Below are 27,272 nucleotides of genomic sequence, written 5' to 3' on the forward strand. Positions count from 1 at the left end.
ATAGCAACATCACTAATGCCATCAACTACATTGTCAACATCGATGCTGTCGGCAAAAATATCATTCACGAAGGCTCCGTTGACAGCGGGATTACAGCAGTCAACGACAACACGGTTGATGGGGGCACCATCGACAAAGACAACTTTGTTGACGTTGAAAGCATCAAAAAAGTCCTCACAATAGGAAAAGGCAACCACGGACTCGATGACAACATCGTCGACAGCACGCTCGATGAGAGTGCAAATAGCTAAAACGTTCCTGCTTCCTGAACATACTTCACCAAGTAAGGTCTCTCCTCTCCCTCCAAGTCACCTTCTTGATGTGGACGAGGCAGATGATCATGGCCCTTTCGGAACGGCCCACACCCTTTCTGAGCTCCAGGTCAAGTATCAGAAGGATGATGATGATGATGCACAGTACCATGAGGACTATTATGTACTGCAGCAGACGCAATACTTTGAAAGGCCTAAGCAGCATGGGGAACACTTCCAACATTATTGCCAATCTCCTCAAGAAGGTATGGTGCAGATTCCTTTAACCGTGTTCCAAGACGTCAAAGGCATGCTGCAGGATTATCATAAAAGATTTTTGAACCCCACTAAGCCACCATCTCCAACAAAGCCTAGCCTTCCATGTCCGCCTCCATATCCAAGAACACCTTGTCCTTTTCCTCCACCTTTGACACCTAGAAAAACCCTTGCTTTCAGCATTACAGCACCTGCTAGAGATGACCCATCCTCATTGGATGAGTGCAGGGAAAAAGAGGAGATAGCAGACAATCATTCTATTCCCAACTAATGGAATCACTAATTAATTCCCACTCCTTCTCCACCTGCACTATAACCGGTTGACTCTCTGTCGGATGACATTGGAAGTTCCATAATCTCTTGGAAAGGGCTGCAAAACGATTGCAGCTACCAATGACAGTTAAGCAATCTGTTTTCTGTATGATTTTAAAGAGCCTGCCAAAAGATCTTTATGAGCAATCCCTATGGTAGATTACATTTGGGAGGAAGGCACGAAAATAATGGAAAATCCAGCTATGGTCACTGCTGTCTTACCACGAATCGACAAAAAATATAGAGCACCGTAGGATTTTCCTGTATGCGTGATAGAACATCCAAGGCCAGATTCCATGATATCTCAGACGGCTCAGCGCCAGTCCAAGAGATTCTCCACAAAGTCGGCAATTACAGTTCGTGCTGCTAATTCCTTGGCCATATTGAGCCGGTATGACCGGCAAATGTGGTCAGACATCAGTGCATTAATGGCTCTTGTGCCTGAGCAAAAGAGAGCTGAAGTAAAGAAAATATTACAGCAGGGCCAGAGAACATCTTCTGAAATAATAGACTGCAATGCATATAGCACCTGATAGAGACATCTAGCCACAGATTCCTTAACTTAGAATATCCCCCAGGCGCCAGACTGGAGCCGGAAAATCTTTTTCCCCAGAAGTACCTCTTCAGGCCGGGGGGGGGGGGGGGGGGCGTCGCCCGGCTCCGTCCTGACGTCGTCCACGGAAGTGACGTCAACGGAGCCACATAAGCCCCACGTCCCCCCGGCGTGCTGACGTCAGTTTTTCTTCTTTTCCGCGTCCCAACGCGGATCCGGAGAAGCGGTTACCTCTTGCCTGTTTTTTGTTTATCAGGCCTTCTTGACGTCTTTCGGCGTCCGGGAACAGTGTGATGCCTTCGGGCTTCAAGGCGTGTGAATCCTGTACGCGGCAGATGTCGGCGATGGATCTGCACGCGATCTGCATGTGGTGCTTGGGCGAGCACCATGACTCAGAGGAGTGCGACCCCTGCCGACGTCTGAATCCGATGTCCTTGCGGGAACATCGCATAGAGTTGTTGTCCGCCTGAATGTCCCATTCGGAGCCCTCACGCCGCTGGTCTCCTCCTTGTGCTGGGGGTTGGTTTGGGACAGGTCACGGAGTCGTTCCCACGGACGTCGCACTCCGGCCGCAGGTAAGCACAAGAAAAAGAAGTCACAGAGGTCACCGACCACACGTGACGGCGGGGCCCGCTGCGCCCGGTCTCTACCGGACACCGGCCCTCAGGAGTCGACCCCCACTTACCCACCATTTCCTGGCGCTGGGGCGACTAGGGCCCAGATGGTGGCCTATTCTCGGGCCTTACTATACATCTTTGGGTCACCCCCTCTCCCTGGAGCGCCTTCGGGCCCCATAGAGGGGGTAGGGGCTCAGATCAGGATTTCGCCTGCGGTTTCGCCCTTGACACTGGTCGAGCACCCTGACTCTGGTTCCAGACTCGCTGCGACGTTGGGGCATGGCCCGAAGAGGCATCCTGCTTGCACGTCCAAGCCTTCCATGTTGTGTTCGCACAGCCCTGTGAGACTTCCTGCGTCGACGCTGGCTGAGGCTGCAGCGCAGGTCTCGACTCCGAGTCGACTCCGTTCCTCCCGACAGGTTCCCACCTCGGTGGAGGTCGCGTTGACGCCACTCCGATGCCGGGCGGACGAGGGTCCTTCGGGGGTCATCGACTTCGAGACTACGCCGCCTCAACGCCAATCTATGCCATCCCCGGCTGCTCATCGGTTGGTGGAGGGTGTGGAGGCCGAAACTGAGGAGGCCTCTATGGGGTCACCACCCCCAGGGTTGTTTCGCTGACCCTCTGGGAAGGTTCCCATGCACTGGCTGGGCCTTGGATGTCCTCAGGCTGCAGAGCCACCACATTTTGGTGGCAGGATTAGCCTCATGCTGTCCCCTACGGATGGCCTGTTATCGCCACCTCGAATGGCCACGGTGGCTAGTGCGGCTTTTGTGAGGGTGGTTCGCAGGGCTACGGACATTTTACAGCTGCAACCTCCTCGATCTCTCTGCTCTCTGATCCCTTGCTGGATTTACTCCACCAGAGCACTGTGGAAGTGGAGCCCTTGTTGCATTTTGGCGAGTCGTTATGCAACACTCTTCTGGGGACTTGGGCAAGGCCCTCTTCAGGGGGCACGGTGGATCGTGCTATTGCACACCGACATCGCCCTGCTCCAGATGACCCTGCCTGTTTGTCCTTCCATTCTAGGGCTCAAGGGCTGGTGATTCAGGCGGCTTCAGCCATGTTGCCTTCTGCCCCTCCTCCGTTACTCCCTCCCACTTGGGAGTCTCGGTGGTTGGAGTCGTGTGGCCGCCATGTATTTGCGTGTACCAGTGCAGGCCATAGATCTCTGAACACATGTTGCGTGTTTGCACGGGCTACCTCTGCCCTTTGGGACTTGGTTGAGCGCCTTCTCCCCTCTCTTCCGGAGGGTCCTCGGACTGATCTGGATCGGTTGATTCGTGACGAACCGGAAATGGTGCAATTTTCCATTCGGTCAGCCATGGACACCACTGATTCGGTGGTGCGAGCTATGGCCCGGTCAGTTGCTCTGTGTCGCCATGCCTGGCTGCGCGATGGTTGTTTTCCTGCCAATGTCCATGAGCGTCTTAGGGATTTGCCCTTTGATGGGGTCACCTTGTTCGACAGACATGCTGACTCGGCGGTTCAACGTCTCATGTCTGAGTTTCCATGAGTCCCATGGATGAAACTCAGTCGCCTGAAGTTGAACTCAGACAAGACGGAGGTCCTCATCCTCGGACAATCCCCTTCCGCCTGGGATGACTCCCGGTGGCCCACAGTTCTGGGCCCGCACCAAAACCCACGGACCACGCACGCAACCTGGGATTCATCCTGGACTCCTCCCTCACAATGACCAAGCAAGTCAACGCCGTCTCGTCATATTGCTTCAACACCCTGCGCATGCTCCGTAAGATCTTTCGGTGGATCCCCACCGAAACCAGAAAGACCGTCACCCAGGCCCTCGTCACCAGCCGACTGGACTTCGGAAACGCCCTATACGCAGGAACCACAGCCAAACTTCAGAAACGACTCCAGCGCATACAGAACGCCTCCGCATGACTCATTCTCGACATCCCCCGCCACAGCCAGATATCCGCCCACCTGAGAAACCTGCACTGGCTCCCCGTCAGCAAGAGGATCACGTTCAGGCTCCTCACCCACACGCACAAAGCACTCCACGACAATGGCCCCGAATACCTCAACAACCGCCTCTTGTTCTACACCCCCACCCGCCAGCTACGCTCTGCCAGCCTCGCCCTCGCCACCGTCCCACGGATCCGCAGAACCACCACCAGAGAAAGATCGTTCTCCTACCTGGCAGCCAAGACATGGAACTCCCTCCCCGCACACCTATGACTGACCGAGGACCATCTCACCTTCAGGAAACACCTCAAGACCTGGCTTTTCGAGCAGTAGCGACTCCCCCCCCCTCCCTCCAGCGCCTTGAGACCCTCAAGGGTGAGTAGCGCGCTCTATAAATGTAGTGATTGATTGATTGATTGATGGTTTATAGTCCTTGTTGTGGACTTTGCCTTTTGGTTGCAGTATTGTTACTGCTTTGTCTAGTGCTGCGTCCCTGGGTTCAAGACGTCATTATCCAGACGGACTGTGCTGCTTTTCACCGTCTTGTCCTTCTTTTGCTACACCTGGCCAGCTGTTTCTGCATCTCTTTTTGAGCCCTCTGCCTACGAGCTCGTCTCAAGAGGTGTCCCTTGCTTTTGTAGGTATGTGCCATACCCTATGTGGGGTACTTGTTGGCTATTGTATAGCTGCTCTTCCTGACACGGGAAGTTTCGTTGGCTTCCACAGATTATTTTCTGTCTATACTGCAGGTCTCCTGATTCGTCCCGCTCTTCCTACTGTGGTAGGACGTCTCCTCTGGTGAGACCCACGGGTTTGGTGTGGCTCTCTCCTGGGGCTTCTGGGTTGTCTTCTACGGTTTGGTCCGTAGCTCTCTCCTGCCTCTGTGGAGGCACACTTTCCAGAAGTGTTGTTTGGGTTTCTGCTACGCCTGGCTCTCCATGGCGTGTGCTTTCGGCTTTGATGTGCTCTTTCTGCCTGTCGGCACGTGCCCCTTGGGGGCGTGTTCTGTTCCGTTCTTCCGTGTTCGTATACACACAAGTTATGTTTGCTGTCACAGGGTGCCGGCTGTGTTTCTTGCACCCCTGTCTTGGCTACGTTCTATTCTGGTCCATTGTGTGGGAAAGTGCATACGTCTTCTCTCAGGGCTCAGGCCCGGGGGGGGGGGGGTTTGTCTATGGGCAGTGGAATTTGCACCAGCTACGTCACTGCTGTGCGTTGCCTTATTTCTATTTCCATCTGCACTTCCCTGTCAGGGACTCCAATCCCTTTGATGATTGCCAAGCAGAGGGTTAGGTGCTTCTGTTCCTGGTCTCAGCTGCTTGTTTCTGACCCACTAGTTGTGGGTTCTCAGTCATCCCTAACGACGATGTTGCTTTCTTTTCTGTCAGACTTATGTCTGTGTATTTTTCACTCTTTCCACGTGAGTATAGTGGTTAGTGTCTCCGCCTGTCTCACGGGAGGCCCGGGTTCCTTCCCCAGCGACGGGATTCTGTCACTTTTTATGTGTCTTGACATTGTTGTGTCCTGCTTCACACTGGCGCTGTTGGTACCTCTTGTGAAGTCTCTTTTTACCTGGGGCATGCCCCACAGTGAGAGGGCATGTTTACTAGGTTTTCACTTTCCCTAGTATTGGGGCTCTTCACCCCAAAATCTCTGTCTCTCTCTCTCTCTCTGTCTCTCTGTCTCTCTCTCTCTCATGGTAGCAAGCTCTATGTGTCTCCCTGGTTTTCCTGGTTTTTCCTTCACCATTGGTACCTCTGGGTACTGTTGGCGGTTGGACTACTTGATGCTTCCATTCCTGGGCTTTTGCATAGGTGTGGTGTAGTTCTCATGGTACACACTGTCTCCTTCTATCTATCCTGTCATCCACATCCATGTATCTCCTGGTGGTCACGGTTCTGTATATCTAGGCATGGTGATGTTGTTCCCTCACCTTCCTTTCTTGGCATCCAGTGTGATGTATACTTGCTTTGTATGCTCTGATGCTGTCATACTGTCTTGTCCCTTCTCTGGGACTGTGTCTCTTGCGGATCCTTGGGATCTGGTGCTCAGTTGAACTTCTTTTTGCAGACGTTTATACACTTTCTTCCATTCTGCACTGACCTTGTTGGTTCAGTGTCTTCTTTTCGTTCCTGCCTGGACGAGTGAGATCTTGTCTGTCCTCTACAGGGTTGTGGTGCCTTTCACTCCCTCTTTTTTATAGCTCCCCTGCGGAGCACATAGATCTGGTGTCAGCAGCGCCAGCATTTGCTGTACCCACCATGTTTTAGTCAATTTTATTGACAGCTTGGTTCTCTCTTGAACTTGGTGGGTTTCCTCCAATGGGGTTTGGCTTTGGTATCTATTCTAAGTTAAGGAATCTGTGGCTAGATGTCTCTATCAGATGTACGAGTTACTTACCTTCGGTAACGAAGTATCTGGTAGAGAGTTTCCCAATCCCAAAAAGGAATGGGTTTCTGCCCATGAAATCAGAGGAATTGCTAACCATTTTGAACCTCCGAAAACTAAACAAAGATCTACGGAAGCAATCTTTTCTCATGGTAACCCTTCCAGACATCCTGCATTGCATCAAACACAGAGATTGTTTGACAACGCTCGATTTATAGGATGCATATTTTCATATCCCCATTTATTCAAAACATCGCAAGGTTTTAAGATTCACAGTAGCTGACGCTCCCTGTCAATTCAAAGTCCTTCCTTTTGGCCTCAGATCAGCTTCCCGCATCTTTTGAAATATCTTGCTCCTATGACAGCGTCTCCAAAGAAAAAGGGTTATCAGGTATTCCCATACCTCGACAATTGACTAATAAAGCACCAACAGCCTGTCAAGTGTCTAAGGCCATGGAGGCTTGCCTAGCTATGTGCAAGAGTTGTAGTTCTTACTGCCAATCACCAGAAATCGTTAATTCTTCTGTCAAAAAGATAATAATAATATTTCTGGGAGTGGCTTTGGATACAACCCAGGACAAAGCATTCTTGACTCAGTACGGACAACTAGCCCACAAACCTTTGAAAAGACAGTCAGTTTCAGTTCGGCTGTTCAACTCACTCCTAGGGATGATGTCCTCTGCCAGTTCTGTTCTCCTGTCTGAAAATTAGACCTTTACAGGAGGAATCAAACAAGCAATGGATTCAGACAGAAGGATCATTCAACAACCCGATAAAGATCACTCCAGGTATGAGAGAAGCTCTGACCTGGTGGACAAAAGCCAACAATCTCGCCGAAGGCTTAGAATTCTTGCCTCAAATACCCGATTATGTGACAACCGTGGATGCCTCCTGTGAGGGCTGGGGTGGCCATTTGCAAGACCTTCAAATAAGTGGAAAGAGGTCCCCGGACCAAAAGATCATGCACACCAATCGGCTAGAGCTCAAAGCAATTTATTGAAGTATTCAAGCTTTCCTATTAAGGAAAGCAGGCTCGCCAGTTTTAGTTCACAAAGACAATACCACCAGCATGCACTATGTGAACAAACAAGGGGGGCACAAGATCACTACCCCTTTCCAAGGAAGCTCAAAAGATCTGGAACTGGATTATGACACACAAGATAACTCTCTGGGCGGAACATGTTCCTGGTACGAGCAACCTCTTAGCAGGCATGCTAAGTAGAACAAGGAACAGCTGCCATGAATAGGAGCTTGATCAGTTGCCTCTGAACAGGATGTTCTCCCTATGGGGCAAGCCAGCACTAGATCTCTTTGCAGCGCAAAATAACCAGAAATGCCGGTTTTATGCACGTTGGCATCCACATTAAAGATCGTGGGAGAATGCCTTTTCTATCAGATGGTCAGGGATCTTTGCATATTCTTTTCCCTCGATACCCCTGATACACAGGCTTCTCACCAAGATGAAAAGAGAACAGTGTTGTATAATTCTGATAGATGACCCAGACAGCATTGGTTCACAGATCTACTTCTGGTATTAGAAACCAACCACATTCAGCTGAAACCATTCATGACACTTTTTTTTTTTTGTAAACAAATTTTATTTGTCAAATACACATTTAGCGAAGCTCTGTACCCCAGAGACTTCCGGAGCATCGAGAAACAACATACCGGCTTTGACATTTTTCTCATGAAATACCGAAAAAAATACACAAGAGATTTGCATAAAAAAGGCAACCCCCCCAATCAACGGAACGTAGAACAGCCCCCCCCCCACCCCCCCCACCAATCCAGTCAAGGCAGCAAATCTGTTTGCAGCTACAATTCTGTCCTCACTATGAACCATGTCCACATAACACTGCTGCGCCCAGTATACGAATGTTGCATGTCCCCCAAAGACAAGTAAGAGAGAGTCAGCCACCCACACAATTATTCCACTGGAATGGGTTCCAATTCCAGTCCCCTATAATCTGCCCACCGCTTCCAAATTTTATAATGTTTTCGCGGACATACCCGCGCCACAAAAATGGGGGCCTCTAGACCCATGCGGAAATCCAGCTCGGCCTTCCAAACTGATACTGGGGGTGCGGCCGTCGCCTTCCAAGCCCTCGCTATATCCCGCTTGGCAAGAGTAAAGCCCAGGAGCATCAGATGACGCTTATAGACATTGCCCCCGATATCGTCCATCACATGCAGGAGCACCAGTTTAGGGGACCGAGGGAGATCCCAACCCAGAACCTCTGAAAGGCATGTCAATACACCCCGCCAGAACCTAGTTAGTGCAGAGCACTCCCATACAGTGTGAAGCAGCGTCCCTTCTTCACGCAAGCAGCGAAGCCAATTCGGAGATGCCACCAGGCCCGCCTTATACAATCTAACTCTGGTAAAATACACTCTGTGGAGGTATTTGAACTGGATGAGTCGAAGGCTCACAGCGACGGCCGCCCCACGCGGAGAGGCCAGGGCCTCCGTCCAGTCCTCCTCCTCTATCTGACCCACATCCTCCTCCCAACACCCACGGAGACGTTGCAGAGACGGGGAGCAGTGAGTCACAAGGGACTAGTATATTCTCGAAATTGTATGGTCTCGTAGGTCCCCCATGAACACCTTTGCCTCTATTGGACTAAAATCATCCAACTCTTCCAGACCCACCAGACTGGGAGAAAGAGCATGTCGGAACTGCAAGTATTTAAAGAATTGGGTGCGCAGCATTTGAAAGTCTGTTTGCAGCTCCTGGAAGGATTACAGGATAGAATCCCTCATGACGTCCCCCAAAGTGGAGATCCCTATCGCATCCCAGTCCTGGAAGCCTGGCAAGGTCGCCAACTGCGGCAGGCCACCATTTCTCCATAGTGGCGTCTCACCTGTGAGGCGATTCCACCAACCCATCCTCCGCAGTGCCTGTCTCCAAATCTGAAATACCAATTGCGTCACGCTCGGCAAAGAGTGCCGCAAGGGCGCCGAATAGAGGAGTGTATGTAGCGAATAATCACCCATTAAGCGGCGCTCAAGGTTATACGCCGTATCCGACCTGTCACCGTACCACCATTCGTTAAGGACCAGCAAGTGGGAGGCCATATAATAGGAGAGAATGTCAGAGGTAGCAAGTCCCCCGCAATACGTGGATTTAAAACACGTACGGAGAGCCACCCTCACCACCCCTCCGCCCCAGAGAAACTGACCCAGTGTTGCATTCACCTGGCGGAACCAACCCGAGGATATAGGATATGGATGATTTTGCAGCTGATATAGCATGCGAGGAAGGGCAACCATCTTGAAGATGGCCGAGCGGCCATATATAGAAAGGGGCATGTGGGACCAAGTTCGAAGATCGTCGCGCACCCTGTTCCATACCGGCACCAGGTTCTGTTCCCAAGAGGTCGACCGAGCGTCCGACAGGAACACTCCCAAATATTTCAGCCCCCCACGCACCACTTGCACCGCGGAGGCCCATGCACCAGGGTCAGCCCCACCTCCCAGGACCCATAGGGTAGACTTACGCTCGTTCATATACAAGCCGGTAGTCTCCCCAAACACCTGCATGATACGCAACAGCCTCGGGCCAGTCCTATCCAGCTGCGTAAGAAAGAATAGCACGTCGTCCGCATATAGGGCAATTCGATCTGATAGGCCGTCGGCCCATTCAAGCCCCGATACTTGCTCATCGATACGCACCCACGCAGCCAGGGGCTCCATTGCTAGGGCGAACAGGTAGGGCGACAGAGGGCACCCCTTCCTGGTACCTCGACCAATGGGGAAGACCGACGAGACAGAGCCCGCCACCCGCACAGACGCTGTTATTTCAGTGTAAAGTAACGTCAGATAAGAGAGAAAGCGAGGTCCTAGATTCAATCGGCGTAAGAGGGCAAATAGATATTCCCAGCTCAAGGAGTCGAAAGCTCGATCCATATCCGCAAGCAACAGGGCCGCAGGCACCCCCAGGCTTCCAGCTGCCGCAATAGCCGCATGCGCCCTGCGTATATTATGACGGGTCGCCTGCTGGGGCATGAACCCGGCCTGGTCGGGGTGCACAAGAGACGAGATGTGGGGACGGAGACGATTAGCAAGCGCCTTGGCCAAGACCTTAGCCTCTACGTTAAGAAGGGAAATGGGACGATAGGATGCGTGGTGTTCAGGAGGTCGGCCGGGTTTGTGAAATACCACCACCTCAGCATGCCGCCAGTCTCTGGGCAAACTACCAACCTCCCTGGCCTCTTCCACCACCCTGCAATAATGAGGGCCGAGCTGCTGGGAGTAGCGCTTAAAGAATTAGTTCGGGAATCCGTTGGGACCCGGCGCTTTACCAGGCTGTAATTCATGACACTTTTGACGATGAACCAAGGCCAGGTCTTTCATACAACCCCCCTTCGCTCCACTTAGTTACATGGCTCCTGAATATCAGAAGTTTGCAGATCTAAGCATCTCACAAGACTGCAGCGACATTCTTGCAAAAGTTAGAGCTAACACCCCATAAAAGCATATAGATTAAAGTGAGAGCGTTTCTGTCTATGGTGCCAGAAGTCGAATATTCATATTTAGGCATCACCAGAACAATTACTTCCTTATCAATTATCACTGGCATAATCCTGAGCGGACTGGCCTTCAGACTTCCATACTTGTTTTTGTGCTGCCATTTTACCATGCCCCATATTCTCATGAAACACCAATTGGCAATCTTTGTGTTGAATGGAAATATTAATAGATATAATTCACATTGACAATATTAGCATGCGCAGCTTTAAGTTCAAATTGCTCCAACCCTGCATGTCTCCTCACCAGGTGAAGTCCTGCCAATCCCCTCGCCTGCCGCAGTGATGAAATCAGGAATCCCCTGGCTCATTACCGGAGGAGTTGTGCCCAATGGCAATGCGTTCCCCAGGTTAAATAACCCGGACATCCAAGTCAGCGGAGTATGTGCCACAAAGTATCCCAGTGCGATGGTGCTGACGGCAATACACAACTTAGTTTCCAAAGTTCCACCAAAAAGCTGCCGTAATGTCACCAAAAATACTTCAAAGAAGTAGGACAGGCACTCACAGTGTCAATATGGCAATTTATTAATCCAGCATGCAAATGTGTTTCGGCATTCACCTTTCTCAATGCTTGCTGTAAACAGATACTCATAAGGCAGCTACATTTAAACTGTCCTGTTGCGCTCTCATTGGTTCTGTCATGGTGAACATAAAGGAGGGGACTGGCTTTCAAACTTCCATACTTGTTCTTGTGCTGTAATGTTAGTATGCCCCATAATCTCATCAAACACCAATTGGCATTCTTTGTTTTAAATGGAAATGTAAAAAAATATCACTCACATCTATGATATATATACCCAAGTCAGCGAAATATGAGCCACAAAGTATCCCACTGCGACGTTCCTGGCAGCAATATACAGTTTCGTTTCTAAAGCTCCACCAAAAAGCTGCTGCACTGTGATGGCGGGTGCTCCGCTCGTGAAGATGGAATCGTGTATAATGTCCCAAAAAACACTTCAAAGAAGCAGGCCGGGCACTCATGAGGTCCGTGATGGCGCGGCTTCTAACGGAGCCAGAGTTAGGAAGAGTAGCATCGCAGGTTCTCGCAGACCTGGGACCAGAAGTATTAGTGGTCTTAATACCCCTCTGTGATACAGAGTCTCAAAGAAGTCTGTGGACGATGCAGTAGGCGGTGGAATGTCAATGTTCAATTTTGATGTGCTTCGAATTAACACATTGTTGAGTGTGGTTACGTTATCCACTGGACAAACCCTTGCAGGCGTTGTGTTGGCGAATAGGAACGAATAGTAGTAGACCAGGGGGGGTGTTCTATGCCTGCTATGATGCGATCTGGACCAATGAGATCATCAAGCTCTGAAAGTTTACCTGGATCATGGTGACTTCGACCTTATTCTACGCCTCTGCAGGGTCCTGGACCTTGATCTATTCCTCTGTAAGTCTTGTAACCTTCGTGGAGGAGGAGTGTGTTTTGGTGATGGTGTACGCAGAGTTACCCTGGATGGAAAATAGGTCTGCGAAAAGTCTGAGCCGGGTCTCTGAGGTAGATGATGCCGCTTGCGCACACTTTACAGCCAGCGTGGGGCGAGATTCACAGGTGGAGCAGCAGCAGCTTTAACTGGAGCCGTAGACCCTGACTCCACCGACTCTGTTGGCAAATTTGCACCCAGATGAGTGGGAACGGCTTCTTGACATTATTAGTCTTTTAGATAGGGTCTTCAACGGCGACTGTGGTGTCTCTGGCTGCTTTGGCGGTGAACCGGGTGACCTCGACGTTGACAAACCTATATCTTTGGGAGTATCCTTAGCCTTCGAAGGACGTCTCAACATCGACGATCGCCGTAGATCCTTTGACAGCGTATATTTCGACATCGACGGCCAGGGTCACTTCGGCATCAACGCGACTGCCGGTGAATTACTCGATTGCGATTTTGTTAACACCAGTCGCTTCAATGACAAGTCTTCGACGTCGAGTGTGGATGAGGTTTGGCCATTGAAGCTTGTCTCTACGGCAATTGGCGAGTATCTGAGGCCACTCTCCACATCAAATTCGACACTGACGGCAAACACACAGGAATTCCCTCAGATTTTGACCCCCTACCTGACGATATTGATGGGGGATGGCATTTCTCATATGCCTCATGTGATCTTCCTCTGTGTGCCGATTTCCTATGAGAGGTGGGCTCCCCAAGACCTATTGAAGATCCTGTCTTTCTTCTCTCTTGTAGGCCGTGCAGCCTGATCTTCTCTCTTCCTCCTTCAGAGTTCTTCTGGAAAACTTCTGACAATAGTAGCATGTCTCTGGACGATGAGAAGCAGGGAGACAGATAATATACACTGAATGTGGATCAGTCAGTGCCTTTTTTTTTTACCAAAAGAAGGGCACGTCACCAAGACTAAAGGCATGATTTGACAGAAAAATATATATTTTTCAGTCAGCTAAACAGCATTTTGTACTTAACCCCTTCCACGCGGGGTTAATTCCCCCGCGGCGCGGGGGGGCGGCGGTGGTGGCACTGTGCTCGTGACGAGCCCAGCTCGTCATGAGGCACAGTGGAGCTGTGCTCATGACGAGCTGAGCTCGTCACGACCCCGCCTACTGATTGATTCTCCCGCACAGGCAGGGAATCAATCGCGCGTGGGTGGGCCGGGACATTTATGACGAGCCCAGCTCGTCATGAGCACAGCTCCACTGTGCCTCATGACGAGCTGGGCTCGTCATGAGCACCGAAGTAGTTAAAACCATCGAATGATAACAAAAACTAACGTTTAGAGAATGTCTTGACAAAATGTTAAAAACACAGCAGAGCTCAGTGCTCCAGGATATTAACTGTAGGAGCCGGACAAAAGAACTGACCTACTAATCACCTGTGGAGCATGATGGGACACAAGAGGTCCTATGATGTTTTAAAGGAATACAGGGGTCCTGTGATGTCTTAAAGGCACTGTGCCAGTTTTCTCTGTTATGCACATGGGCGGGACTAGTCGGTGCTTATGACATTGATGAGGATTCCCCTGGAAGTTAACTAGGATTACAGGTAAGCAAGTTATCCTTCTTCAGTATTGGCATCTTTCATAGATTCACATACAACCTACACTCGTCCCCATAGGGGTTCCCCTTATTGTTACAGGATTGCCTTTCCCACTCGTGCTTGAAAATCTGAGGGACTTAGCCTCTTTGGGGAGTGTTCTCGAGGGTACTGTCGCCTGATTGACTGTACTTCAGTTCCTTTTAAAGGATAGGGGTAGGTTATCAAAGTGATTGTTTCAATTCCATTATAGGCTACGGTAATGTTATGTACTGCTTTGTTATGGTACAGTGGGACTCCCACTTTGACGACAGGGAATGATTTAAGCACATGAGTCTTTGCAAGATACCAGTACTAGAGATCTACAGTTACTGGTAAGTAACTTATTTTCTTACCCATTACATTTTGATCTTCAAAATGTAGATCATTGTTTGGAAGGAATTCCCTACCTTTCATAGATGTGCCTAACGTAGTGTAATATTTGACTTCTGTGTTTATATTAACTCAGTGAGGCATATGGCTGGTCATCCCTGTACATAGCCTTCACACTAAGTAGGCTCCTGCTAACAATGCTTCAGGAATATCTGCTGTCCTTATTTTCATTCTGTTTATCAGGCCAGTGAGAGAGCTTCTAGTGTCTGATTTATGCACACATTTTCTTTGCATTACCATTCTCCCCAATTCACCTTGTTCACTGTCTCCAGCAATATTCTACTACTCTTTCCCAACTCCATTTCTGATTCACCATTCACTGTCTCCTTGACTTATATTTGCCCTTCTTTCATCTCCGTTGTCATTTACTTTTTCTCACACCACTTTTCTCCTAAATTAAGGTACCTTCGCCCATCAATGTTGCAACATCTGCTACGCCGGTTGGTGTTTGATGTTCCCATCCTGAACGAATATGCCAAAATGCCTCTTAAGGTAAGTCCAGATCCTCGAAGTTCCTTGTCCCATGTAATGGTCTGAAAATGCTCCTCAAACCTGCCCTGTAAATGCTTGGCAAATTCAACAGTATAACCCAGACACACGACTGTCAGCGCACCTGTCGTACTATATAACTCGCACCAACCTTGATATTCTAGTATTGTAATCCACATATATCTCTGCTGATATCCGTTGTATTGACATGCACCACCTCTTGCTTTTGCAAAACTGAGAGACTGTTGGGACGGGAATGTCCCCTGCATGGTAAATGGGCATTTACCCTGCCCTTTTGCCTGATTGCTTGTGAAACTGGCATACTGCCTTTTTTCGGACCAGGTGTTAAGCTAGAATGTGTGTACTTTGAGATCTAGACATGTCCCTTTTAATGTATGGATGAGAACCAGTTCTATGCACCAGGCGAAGTGCATTAAAAAAGTATGGAAACTGTGATGCATGCAGTACAGGGGGTGAGTGAGTGTGGGATCGGGATCAAAGACGAGGCTAAAAAATATATATAAATATTCTATAACTGTTCTTGGTCTTACACATTCAGGTAACTACATATAAAATAATGCACAGATTAAATTAAAAATAAAAACAGGTTAAGTTAATCAGTGGGAAATGCATTATTGCACATTATGAAATCTTAGTTTTTTTTGTTGTTTTTTTTAATTTCAAAGTAACTTTATTGAGAATCTGCACAGTACATCAGCGTAATGATAATCAACCATGGTATTGTTGATTACATACGACATTAACGTACATCTTCCTGTGCAGATGTCCCTCCAATAAACACCCCCACCCCCTCATCCCACTAAAATAACATTACACCCACTGGCCACAGGGTCATATCAGAATGCAATGCCCAGAGCGTCACACAGTCCCACTATCCCTCGAGGCAACTAAGAGTCTCACAGTGCAGGCCGTATCAGTAAAGACAGCAGCAGACAGATATATGTGGCTTTCGGCGACAAATTCGGGTCCCAGGTATATCCTCCCGCACTCTCCGTGGGCCCCATCCACCCTGTACCATTACACCAATACATTTCCCCAGGTCTTCAACACTCGTCGGGGGGGATCTTAATGGAATCCCTGCGGCCCCCTCTCCCACAGAGTCTTACTCCGTTCTCGCCTTCGCCGCCCCAAGAGTTGCATCCAAGTTCGACAGGTAAGCAGTTAACGGACCCCAAACATGCTTTGGGCGAGACTTCATGGGTAACAGTTCCGCATAATCATGTAAGTATCCTTGCCACATAGTCATCTCATTTATCCAGTCTTTGAATTTGGGGGCACGGCCCGGCCCCACCGACAAGCCACCTGCCGTTTTGCTAGAAACAGAGCCATAGCTAAGTATTTCTTATGCACTGTTTTGATGCCCTGAATAAGGCCCAATAGAGCTACAAGCAGGTCCGGGGCCATATGGACCCCAATCATAATGGAGAGTCCTTCAAAGACTTGTACACAGTATGCGGCCACTGGAGGGCAGCCCCAAGCTAAGTGCAGCAAGTCTGCCCCCTGCATCCCACATCTTGCACAACAATCATGTTCCCTCAATCCCAACTTGTGTAATTTAACCAGGGAATGGTATAGCCGATGCAAAAACTTAAAGTGTATGAGGCGAAGCCTACTATTACCAGTTACCTCCTCTGTCTGCCTGCAACCCAATTCCCATTGCTCATCCGTCAGTGAAGCATTCAGGTTCTCCTCCCACTCTTGTCTAGCCCTTGGATAACAGGAGGAAGGTCCCTTACGTACGTGTTTATACAGGGTTGACACAACATGCCGTGGATTGTCCACCCGTAGTAGGTCATGTAGGGGAGCGAACGTTTCGGGTTCATCCGGGAATGCAGGGGTGGCCGCCCTCACACTTTGCCGGAGCCTGATGTACATGAACCGATCCATAGTGGAGGGCTCCCTGCCATCAAAAAATTGTATCTGAGAGCGGAATTGCCCTCCGACATACAGGTCTCCCCAGGTTATGTAATGCAAACTGTCCAGTAATTTGCGACATAGCCCTTCATAGGTAACCTGCAATAAGGGGCTACACAGCAGACATAGTTTAGGGGAATACATCATGGGGGCTCCCAGTCTGCACGCGATCCTACCCCTCGCAGCCACCGTACAATCCACCGTGGAAGGGTCACGTTCTCACCCTGTCACCTTATTTATTTTATTTATTTACGCAACTTTTATAGCGCGACAAATACCCGAAGGTGTCTCGGCGCTGTAGAGCAACTGGAATCTATCATCAAGTCATCCTCTTACTGATTAAACAGCCATGTTTTCAAGAGCCTGCGGAAGCTCATCAGATTCGGGGCAGTTTTGATGGCTAGTGGCAAGAGGTTCCAAAGTTTTGGAGTGGCCACAAGAAAGCGCCTGTCTCCCCAGGTGACCGATCTTGTGCGTGGCACCGGGAGGAGACTGTTATTGGCCGATCTTAATTGCCTCCTAGGAGTGTACAGCTGGAAAGCTTCAACCAGGAACCTAGGTCCAATGCCATGTACAGCCTTATAAGCAATACAGAGGGCCTTAAACTTGACGCGGCTCTCCACTCTCAGCCAATGAAGCTGACGAATACCAGGAGTGGTAGATTTGCGACGAGGGATGTTGAGAAGAATCCTAGCAGCCGCATTCTGAATAGATTGCAGCTTCGTTGTGACACGCTTCTGGGTGTGAAGGAGAAGTGCATTCCCATAATCTATCCTGGAGAAGACTAGGGTAGAGACCAGGGTCTTCCCAGCTGACGGCGGGAGATAAGGCAGCAGCTTCTTGATTTTTTTCAAGATGAAAAAAGACGACGACACAACCTTGTTGGTGTGGAGGTCGAAAACCAACTTATTATCAAAGATCACTCCCAGGTTTCTGGTTTTTTCTACTGGGACAGGTGGAGGGCCAAGCTTTTCTGGCCACCAACCAAAGGACCATTCAGGGGAGAGTCTTCCAAAGGTCATGATCTCGGTCTTATCCGAATTGAGGCGAAGGCAGTTCAAAGCCATCCAGCTACTAACCTCAAGCATAGCTTTCTGAAAGTTGGCTGCTACCGTGAGACCATCCTTATGGATGCCCAGCACCAGCTGGGTATCGTCTGCATACGATGTAAGCTGTATCCCATAGGCCTTTATTATCCTCGCCAAGTCCGCTACATAGATATTAAAAAGCATGGGACTTAGCGAGGAGCCTTGTGGGACTCCACAAGGGAGTGCAGAGATAGGGGAATAGAAATCTCCCAACTTTACTGTCTGGGTACGGTTTGCCAGGAACGATGAGATAAGATCCCTGGCGCAACCGTTAATCCCCAAAGCAGTGACACGGTCGACCAAGGTGGCATGGTCGACCGTGTCGAAAGCTGCTGACAGATCCAGAAGGATAAGAACAGCCGCCCCTCCCTGGTCCATGATCACCCTGATCTCGTCAGAGGCCTTTATCAAGGCAGTCTCTGTTCCATGCCCTTTCCTAAACCCAAACTGCGTATCGTCGAGAAGCTGGTGAGTCTCGACGAACTCTGAGAGCTGTCTATTCATCAGGTATTCGCATACTTTGGCAGGAAAGGGCAGGCACGCGATCGGTCTGTAGCTTACAACAGCTGTGGGATCTAAGGAAGGTTTTTTCAGGAGGGGTTTTATGACAGCGTTCTTCCATATACTTGGAAATTGGCCTGTCGAAAAAGCAGTATTGCAGATCTCCATGAGAGGGCGGGAAATCACTTCTGTGAGTTTTGACATCACGGATGGGGGACAAGGATCCAGTGGGGAGCCCGATTTGATGGTAGAGACGATTTTAATCACATCCTCATGTGAGGCGGGTAGAAAGCATGGAAAATGGTCATGGTTGTAGTAAGACAATGCTTCTTTCCCGCTACCACCTCTACATTCAGTTCTAGAGTTATCTTCAAAGGAAGCATATATATCTGCAACCTTTGTGATAAAGAAGGCTGCTAATTCGTTACAGAAAGCCTGTGAGGGCTCCACTTCAGGCCCGACAGGGGGGGTAGACAAGCTGGTGACAACAGAGAAGAGTTCTCTGGCCGAGTTAGCAGCGGTCTTAATTTGTGCCGAGAAAAAATCGGTTTTTCGGGCCAAGATTGCCTTTTTGTAAATCTGAAGGGCATCTTTATAAGTTTGTCTGGCTATGGGGCAATAGACCTTCCTCCAGCGCCTTTCTAGATTTCTGCAGTGTTGGCGATGTAGTCGGAGATCTTCATTGTACCAGGGGGCCGAGGGGGATATTCTGTTGGGCTTCGTAATTTTCTCTGGGGCCACTAGGTCAGCGGCGCTTCGGATCCAGTCCTGAAAAGCCGAGGCCGATAGTGCCGGAGTATTTCCACCCTGAGGACAGGAGGAAGCCAGGGAATGTAGCATCTGAGGCATATCTGCAGATTTCCAGGCACGAGTGCCCATTCTGGTTCCCGGCCTGGAGACTAAAGGGGCAACAGGTCGTATGTCTATTTGAAAGATAATGGCCCTGTGGTCAGACCAAGTAATTGGGATGATATCTAATACAGATATACCAGGGTCATTCGTGAATAGACCATCAAGGGAATGTCCAGCTTGATGCGTAATGCCCTTGACTAGTTGGTGCAACCCTAAGTTGGAAAAATCAGCTGTGAGTTGGGCAGTATCGGAGTTGTCCTGCTCTTCCAAGTGAAAATTAAAATCTCCCAATATAGTGTATGTATCAGAACATATAATATTGTCACTTAGGTCAGAAAGGGAGGAAAGAAAAGAATTACGGGGGCCAGGGGGACGATAAAGTATGACACCCTTTAGTGCCTGCTTGGGGGTAATGCTAATGGCAAAAGCGGCTGATTCGCAGTTAGCCGAGTTTATAGGATCAAGTGTGGTACGATATTTATCCTTAAAGATAATAGCAAGGCCGCCACCTCTTCCTACAGGCCTATCATGTCTGACCTTAGTGAAGAGGTAACCATCCGGGGAGGTCGGTGACATGTAACCATCTTCCACTGCTAAGTGTGGCATAAAGGGAGGTGGGTGGAACCAGTAAACTGCAAAATGGGACTGCGCGCTGTAGTAATAGTATTCAAAATTGGGAACATCATATCCCCCCTGTTGATACGGTAACATCAGCGTGGCCAGGCTAAGTCGCGCTTGCTTCCCCCCCATATAAGTTGTATAAGTTGTGAATTTAACTCCTTAAAAAAATAGCTCCCCGGATTATAAGGGATATTAACAAAGAGATAGAGAAGTTTAGGGAGGAGGACCATCTTTATAAGGGAAATCCTCCCCACCATTGACAGCGGAAGGCGGATCCACCTGGCGACCTTGGTAGCGACCCCTTCCAGCGCCACCCCATAATTGGCCCGCAGCAAAGCATCCCTATCCCGTGTGACCTGTACCCCCAAGTATTTTAACTCATCATTCTCCCAGATTAATGGATAGTCCATTGGGAACTGTGGGGTGGAAGACGTGAGGGGGAGCACCGCCGACTTAGCCCAATTTATTTGGATTCCCGATATGGCGCAAATCTTGTAACCTCACGCAACACTGGGTTGAGATTCTCCCGAGGCTTTTTTATATAAAAAGTCATATCGTCGGCATATAATGAGATAGGCAATTGCCTGGCGGGATAGACCAAAGAGCGCTCCTTGTAGTGTTGCCTAAGCTTCGCAGCTAGGGGTTCAATGGCCAAAGCAAAAAGAATCGTCGAGAGCGGGCAGCCCTGCCTCGTGCCTCTGGATACCTGAAATGGAGTGGAGCGCGCAACATTCAACAGTACCGTCGCCAACGGTTGCGTATACAGCAGCTTGACCCAGTTCAGGAGAGAGAACGGCATCCCCATATATTGTAGAGTACCTATCAATTAATCCCACTCCACCGAATCAAATGCTTTAGTGGCATCAAGAAAGACCGCCACTGCTGAGCACTTGGGGTCTATGTCTTGCAGGATTGCAAATAGTGTGCGAAGATTGTGGGCCTTTGCACGATTCGGAACAAAGCCCGCCTGATCTGGCAACATCAAGCGCTCCATTAGGAGACTGAGACGGATTGCTAAAACTTTTGCGAGAATTTTAGTATCACAATTCAGTAGGCATAATGGGCGGTATGACTCACATTGGATCGGGGGCTTACCGGGCTTTAGCAGCGAGATAATTTGGGCCTCCCGCATAGTTGTAGGCAGCTTCCCTTCCTCCAGTGCCGCATAAAACACATCTTTCAATATCTGTGCTAAAATTGGCGCGTATGCTTTGTAAAGTTCTGTTGGTAGGCCATCAGGACCCGGCGCCCACCCCGACTTCATAGTCATTATGGCCTCCATGATCTCGTCCACTTCTAATTCCAAATGTAAGAATTTTTGTTGCGTGGGTCCCAACCATGCCAAAGCCGTGTCCTCAAAATACGCCGGAAGATCTAACGGGTCCCCCCTATGCGAAGTATAGAGTGCACTATAATAACTACGAAACACCTCTATTTGGTCAGAGATGTTACGATGCACCTGCTCCTGTGAATCCTCCACTGCCATGACATAATTGGAAAACTTAGGGGGTCTAGTCAACTGCGCTAACATTTTCCCAGGACGGTCCCCCTCGCCGTAAGCTCTAGCCAGGTAGGGCTTCCCCCGGAACCTGCTCTCCCTGCTCGCAGCCTCCTCATATTCGTGAGTGTGTCCCTCAGTCTGGCTCGGCATGCCCCATCGCCCTCTAGCTTAGTTAAGTCCCTCCGTAAGGCTTTGAGGACCCCCCCTCCCCTGGAGATGCACCAGCCTCGGGCCGTAACTTTAAATGCCTCCCAAACCGTGGTGAGACTCGAGACAGAGCACACATTACGCTCGAAGAAGTCTTTGATATCCTGCTCCAGGTCTTTGCGGAATACTGGGTCATGGAGGTGTGAGGGATTAAGACGCCAGGCGCGATGCAGACACTGCTGTGCCGGGGGCTGCATGGTCATCACCACAGGAGAGTGATCAGAGTAAGTGCGCACCAAGTGTACCACCTCTGAGATCCAGTGCGCCATCCCCACCGACACCAGAAGATAGTCCAGTCTGGCCCAAGACGCATGTACCGCCGAGTAATGTGTGCCTTCCCTCTGTGCCGGGTGTGTGTACCGCCACGCATCCAGTAGAGCGCTATCATCCAACACCTCCTTAAATGCCCTCTGCGTGTGTGTGTAGTGTGCAGGTACGGCACAGGAGCGATCCGTCTGGGGCTGCACCACCGTGTTGAAATCCCCCCCCCCCCCAAACAACATATGTAGTGCCAAGCGCCTTTAGTTTGTCCCATAAGGATAGTAGTGGTCGCGGGTCATCCAAGTTAGGGCCATAGAAGGTGGCAAAAGTCACCTCATGTGAGTTGAGTCTTCCCCACACCAGACAGAACCTCCCCTCACTGTCCATTTCCGACCTGTCAGGCACAAACCCCACCCCTCGCCTAATAAGTATGGCCACCCCTCTAGAGTATCCTGAATAGGACGCGAAGTATCGATAGGAGGCCCATTTCGCTGCGAAGGGGGGGACAGCACCGGCATGCAAATGCGTTTCCTGTAACATAGCAATGGTCACCTGGTGGCTGTCGAGATAACTAAGGACCTGTCGCTTTTTCCGGGGGTTATTCAGACCCTGCACGTTCCAGGATAGAACTTTCAGGCTGCTAATGTCCCTTGTGCCCTCCATCATCTATACAGCTATGACATGTGGGCTGAAGCACTGTCCGCTCCCTGTTGGCCAACTGGGTGAATAACAAAACTGCGTACCAAGAACCTCCCCCCCCCCCCCCACTCGGGCACCCCCAACCCTCCGGGTACTAGCACCCACCCCCCTGGAATAAACATCAATCTATCTAACCCCACTCCCCCCAGCACCAGGTTTGGGGGAACACCCATATGGCAAAAACACTAGGGGCGCGCACCTTACCCACTCTCCTCCATTATTGCACCCACCCGCCGCTCCGCTATACTCGCGGGCAGCTACTGCGGGGGGGAGGAGAGAGTCCAGACGAGAACAGTATGTATGCTATAGAAATATATACATCACCAGAGTCCATCCGCTCCGTGCGGGCCCGCCATCAAGCGTCTATGTTCATGTGCCCACAGGTATGTAGTTCAGTCCGGATTGGACGTAGGAGATCGCGAGCCAGACCGCAAACGTCCTCCCTCTCTCGATGTCATGGTAGCACGATTTTTCCTGAGGAAGTCTTCCACATGTTGAGGGTTCTGAAAAAAGTGTTGCTGCCCCCGGTGCGTGATTTTCAATTTTGCTGGGTACAACATGGCGTATGGAATCGATTGCGCCTGCAGCTTCTTCTTTACGGACATAAACTTGAGCCTCGCCTCCTGCACTGATTGTGTAAAATCCGGAAAGAAGGATAACGTAGTGTTTTCATAGTGCACCTGCTTCCTCTCTCGAGCGAGACGTAGCAACGTGTCCCGATCCCGGTAATTAAGGAAGCGTGCGATCACTGGGCGCGGGGCTGCTCCTGGAGGCGGGCGGGCCGTCAAGGATCGATGCGCACGTTCCACCGTTAGGTGAGCTGAGAAGGATTCACGGCCAAATAACTCCACCACCAGCTTTTCGACAAAGTCCTCCATGCGCCCTGTATTGGCCGACTTCGCCAAACCCAAAATACACACATTGTTCTGCCGAGAGTGCGCTTCCAGCTCCTCGTTTTTGTCTGCAATTACCTTGAGTAGCCGCTCCATCTGCGAGAGCTGTGCCTTATTTGCTGTAGCACCATCTTCCAGATCAGACACCCTAGTTTCTGCCTCCGTGATTCGTTGCTCGTGACGGTCCAGCTTATTAACCACAGAGTCCATGCGGGCATTCATAGTATCTATCTGTTCGAGGCATATGAGCTGCAGATTACACACTTGTGCATAGATCGCCATCTGGTGTTGGGCCCGGATGTTTGCAGTTGTTTTTCCTCTTGGAAAGTCTTTAGAAGTCACGAGGTCGGTGACTCCTCCTTTGGATCGTATTGCGCATGGGCTTCGGCTCCATCCTCAGATTGTTTTTTTCCGCCATCGGGCTCGGATGTGATCTTCGCGCTCCGGTTCCGAACAGCTTCCAGTTCGACGATCGACGTGCAATCCTCACCCCAACTCGCGGTATTGTTTTCGAACGCGATCTCCCCACTCGACGCGCCTCTCATCGGCAAAAACCTTCGATTCCGGTCGTCGATGACAGCCTTCGGGCCTACCCAAGCTCCGGTCCTGGCTAATGGAAAGGACTCCCTTCAAGAAGTGCCCTCGATGTGGGTCCAAGTTCCCCCACACCGATCTCCACGAAGTATGCAATCTCTGCCTCTCCCCTGAACACGAGGCTCGAGATTGTCTGGCGTGTAAGTCCTTCCGGTCCAAGAAAACCATTCGAGACCGAAGGGCTAGAAGAACCATGGCACACTCGTCGACCACGATTCCGGACGACATCTTCGGGGAAGGCGTCAACTCTCAAGAAGAACACCATACCGACGAGGGACTCGTCAGCGCCTCTGAAGCCGACGATTCAGATGTGAAGGACATCTCTCCGGCACAGAAGGTCGTGAGTACTAATCTACCCCCCCCCCCACACCCTCACCAGCACCGAAAAAGGCTTCGGTCACGCCTTCGCCTCCGGGCCTAAGCAAGACCAAAGACATTGCTTCCCACACCGCACCTTCGGGCCCGGTAAAGAAGCCAACTAAACCTTCCGGCGGCTCGGGCTCGAGCCAGCCCACCGTCGGTGCCGATAAACACTCTTCGACACCGAAAAAGAAAATGGCCTCCGTTTCGACACCGAGCCCCGCACCGAAACACTCGGTGTCGAGAACCAGCTCCAGCTCCTCGGTGCCGACACCATCTTCGGCACCGACAAAATCACACAAGGCCACCGGCACTGACACTTCGAAGCCGAAATCCACCTCATCGCCGACCAAACAATCAGACTTTTCCAAGCATAGTTCCAAACAACGAACCAGCGCGGATAAAGCCAAAAAACCAACGGCCCGACGCCTTCGGCGCCGACGGACCAACCAACATCACCAGAACTTTTTACACCGGATCCATTACAAAAAACACTAACCAAGGATCCTAAAACCGGACATTTGATGCTCTCCATCAAAAAGAGACAGCTGGATAAACCTGCTCCGCCTCCACCTCCAAATAGGAAGGACTCTGCTACCTCTCCTTTCAGAATACCTTCCCCACCTCCACCGCCTACTCCACCTTCCCCTCCTCCACCGTCTCCGCCCCCACCTCATCATTCCCCAACACCCTCTCCGGATGATGATGATCAGGGGGATCCATATGATGACATAGGAGACGTGCCCCAAGATTTACCTACAGGGGACCCCACTCCCACAGGCTTCCCAGACCTATGGGACGATTATAATATCCCTGACATCCCTAACGTCCCACAGGATGATCTCTACCCTTTCAGACCTTCCCCACCAGAAGACTCACTGGGGTTCAACCATCTACTACAGAGGGCGGCACACTATCACGGGGTAGATCTCCATACTGACCCCGTGGAGGAGGATTTCCTCCTCGATACGTTTGACACCACACATAGGACTACCTCCATATTGCCTATGCTCAAGGGAGTTATAAAACATGCGCCAGAGGTCTTTAAAGACCCAGTCAGAGCCAGGGTCATTAACCCGCGCATTGAAAAGAAATTTAAATCCGCCCCTACAGATCCCTCCTACATCAGAGAGCCAGCACCACTAGATTCTCTGGTAGTGTCCACAGAACGTAAGAGGGACAACTCCCAAGCGTCAGGCGAAGCACCACCACCTGACAAAGAGTCTAAACGCTTGGACGCATCAGGCAAGCGTACTGCATCTCAAGCTGCCAACATATGGCGTATCGCTAATACACAAGCGCTACTAGCCAGGTATGACAGGGCCCATTATGACGAATTAGAAGCCATAATGCAACATCTCCCTGATAAATACAAACCTAGGTCCAACGAGCTAATTGAGGAGGGCAAAACCATTACTAATACCTCCATACGTTGTGCCCTAGATGCAGCAGACACAGCCTCCAGGGCCATCAATACTAGTGTCCTCCTCCGTCGCCATGCCTGGCTAAGGATCTCAGGTTTTAAACCGGAGGTACAGGCCTCCATCCTCAACCATCCCTTTGACCAGGAACATCTGTTTGGCCCAAAAGTGGATGAGGCCCTAGAAAAGATGAAAAAAGACACGGACACGGCAAAATCCATGGGAGCTTTACAATCACACCCTCCCAGGCGCTCCTTTCGCCGCTCTTCCTTTCGGAGCACATCCAGAGGCTACTCCTCCGACACCGCTTCCACTTCATATAAGGCCCCTACCCAGTCCACCCTTACAAGGGGCTACCAAAGAGGCAGCTACAGGGGCAACAATAACAAAGGCAGAGGCAAAACAAACACTGCCCGCTCTGCCACCGCACCTACCCAATGACTTCCCTCCACTCCCCCCAGACCATCCCACTCCGGTCGGGGGCAGACTCCAAAATTTCCTCCCTGTCTGGGCCACCATCACCTCAGACAAATGGGTAACACAAATAATTCGGTCAAGCTACTGCCTAGAACTAATATCTACCCCCCCAAACATTCCACCCAGACAACGCCTAATGTCACAAGAACATCTAACTCTACTAAAGCAGGAGGTAATCTCCCTCCTACAGAAAAGGGCGATAGAACACGTTCCTGCCAACCAACGAAATATGGGGGTCTACTCCCTATATTTTCTCATACCAAAAAGGGACTAGACTCTGCGGCCCATCCTAGACCTCAAGCCCCTAAACAAATACATACACTCATACCATTTTCACATGGTAACGCTTCAGCAGGTACTTCCACTGCTTTCCCAAAACGACTTCCTAACCACTTTAGACCTGAAAGACGCTTATTTCCACATTCCAGTGCACAACGCTCACAGGAAGTTTCTCAGATTCGTAGTAGACGGCCAACACTACCAATTCAAAGTACTCCCGTTCGGAGTCACAACAGCACCACGTGTATTCACCAAGTGCCTAGCAGTAGTGGCAGCACACCTCAGGAGACAACACATCCATGTCTTCCCATACCTACACGACTGGCTAATAAAAGCCAGTTCATACAGCCACACATGCCACTATCCAGCTACTTCACCAACTGGGCTTCACAGTAAACCACGCAAAGTCCCATCTACAACCATCCCACATAAAACAATATCTCAGTGCCACCATAGACACCTCAAAAGCGCAAGCCTACCCCAATCCTGCCAGGATTACAAGCATTCAGGCTCTACGCGTAAAATTCATGGCACAACACTCCCTTCCAGCTCGAGTGTTTATGCAACTAATAGGGATGATGGCCTCTTGCATCTTCATAGTACCTCACGCAAGACTCCAGATGCGTCCTCTCCAAGAGTGCTTAGCGCGCCAATGGAACCAGGCCATCGCTCTCTGCAGTGGTGGACCACCACAAACCTTTCCACAGGTCGACCGTTCCTGGACCCGGTTCCCCAGATAGTACTAACCACAGACGCATCGCTCTCCGGCTGGGGAGCTCATCTATTACATCTCACCGTGCAGGGCACATGGACACCTCAACAA

General features: G+C 50.3%; 1 protein-coding gene across 5 annotated transcripts in view; it reads left to right on the plus strand.

Moving 5' to 3' along the window:
- The window catches only part of RYR1 (ryanodine receptor 1), a 1,245,571-nt gene that overhangs the window by 576,541 nt on the left and 641,758 nt on the right, over nucleotides 1-27,272 (plus strand). For all 5 annotated transcript variants that reach the window (XM_085625233.1, XM_085625235.1, XM_085625236.1 and 2 more), the window contains exon 49: nucleotides 14,673-14,763. In XM_085625233.1, coding sequence (XP_085481359.1) covers nucleotides 14,673-14,763 — 91 coding nt within the window. The remainder of the gene's footprint in view (nucleotides 1-14,672; nucleotides 14,764-27,272) is intronic.

Source organism: Triturus cristatus, chromosome 9 (genome assembly GCF_964204655.1).
Source record: "Triturus cristatus chromosome 9, aTriCri1.1, whole genome shotgun sequence".
NCBI lineage: Eukaryota > Metazoa > Chordata > Amphibia > Caudata > Salamandridae > Triturus > Triturus cristatus.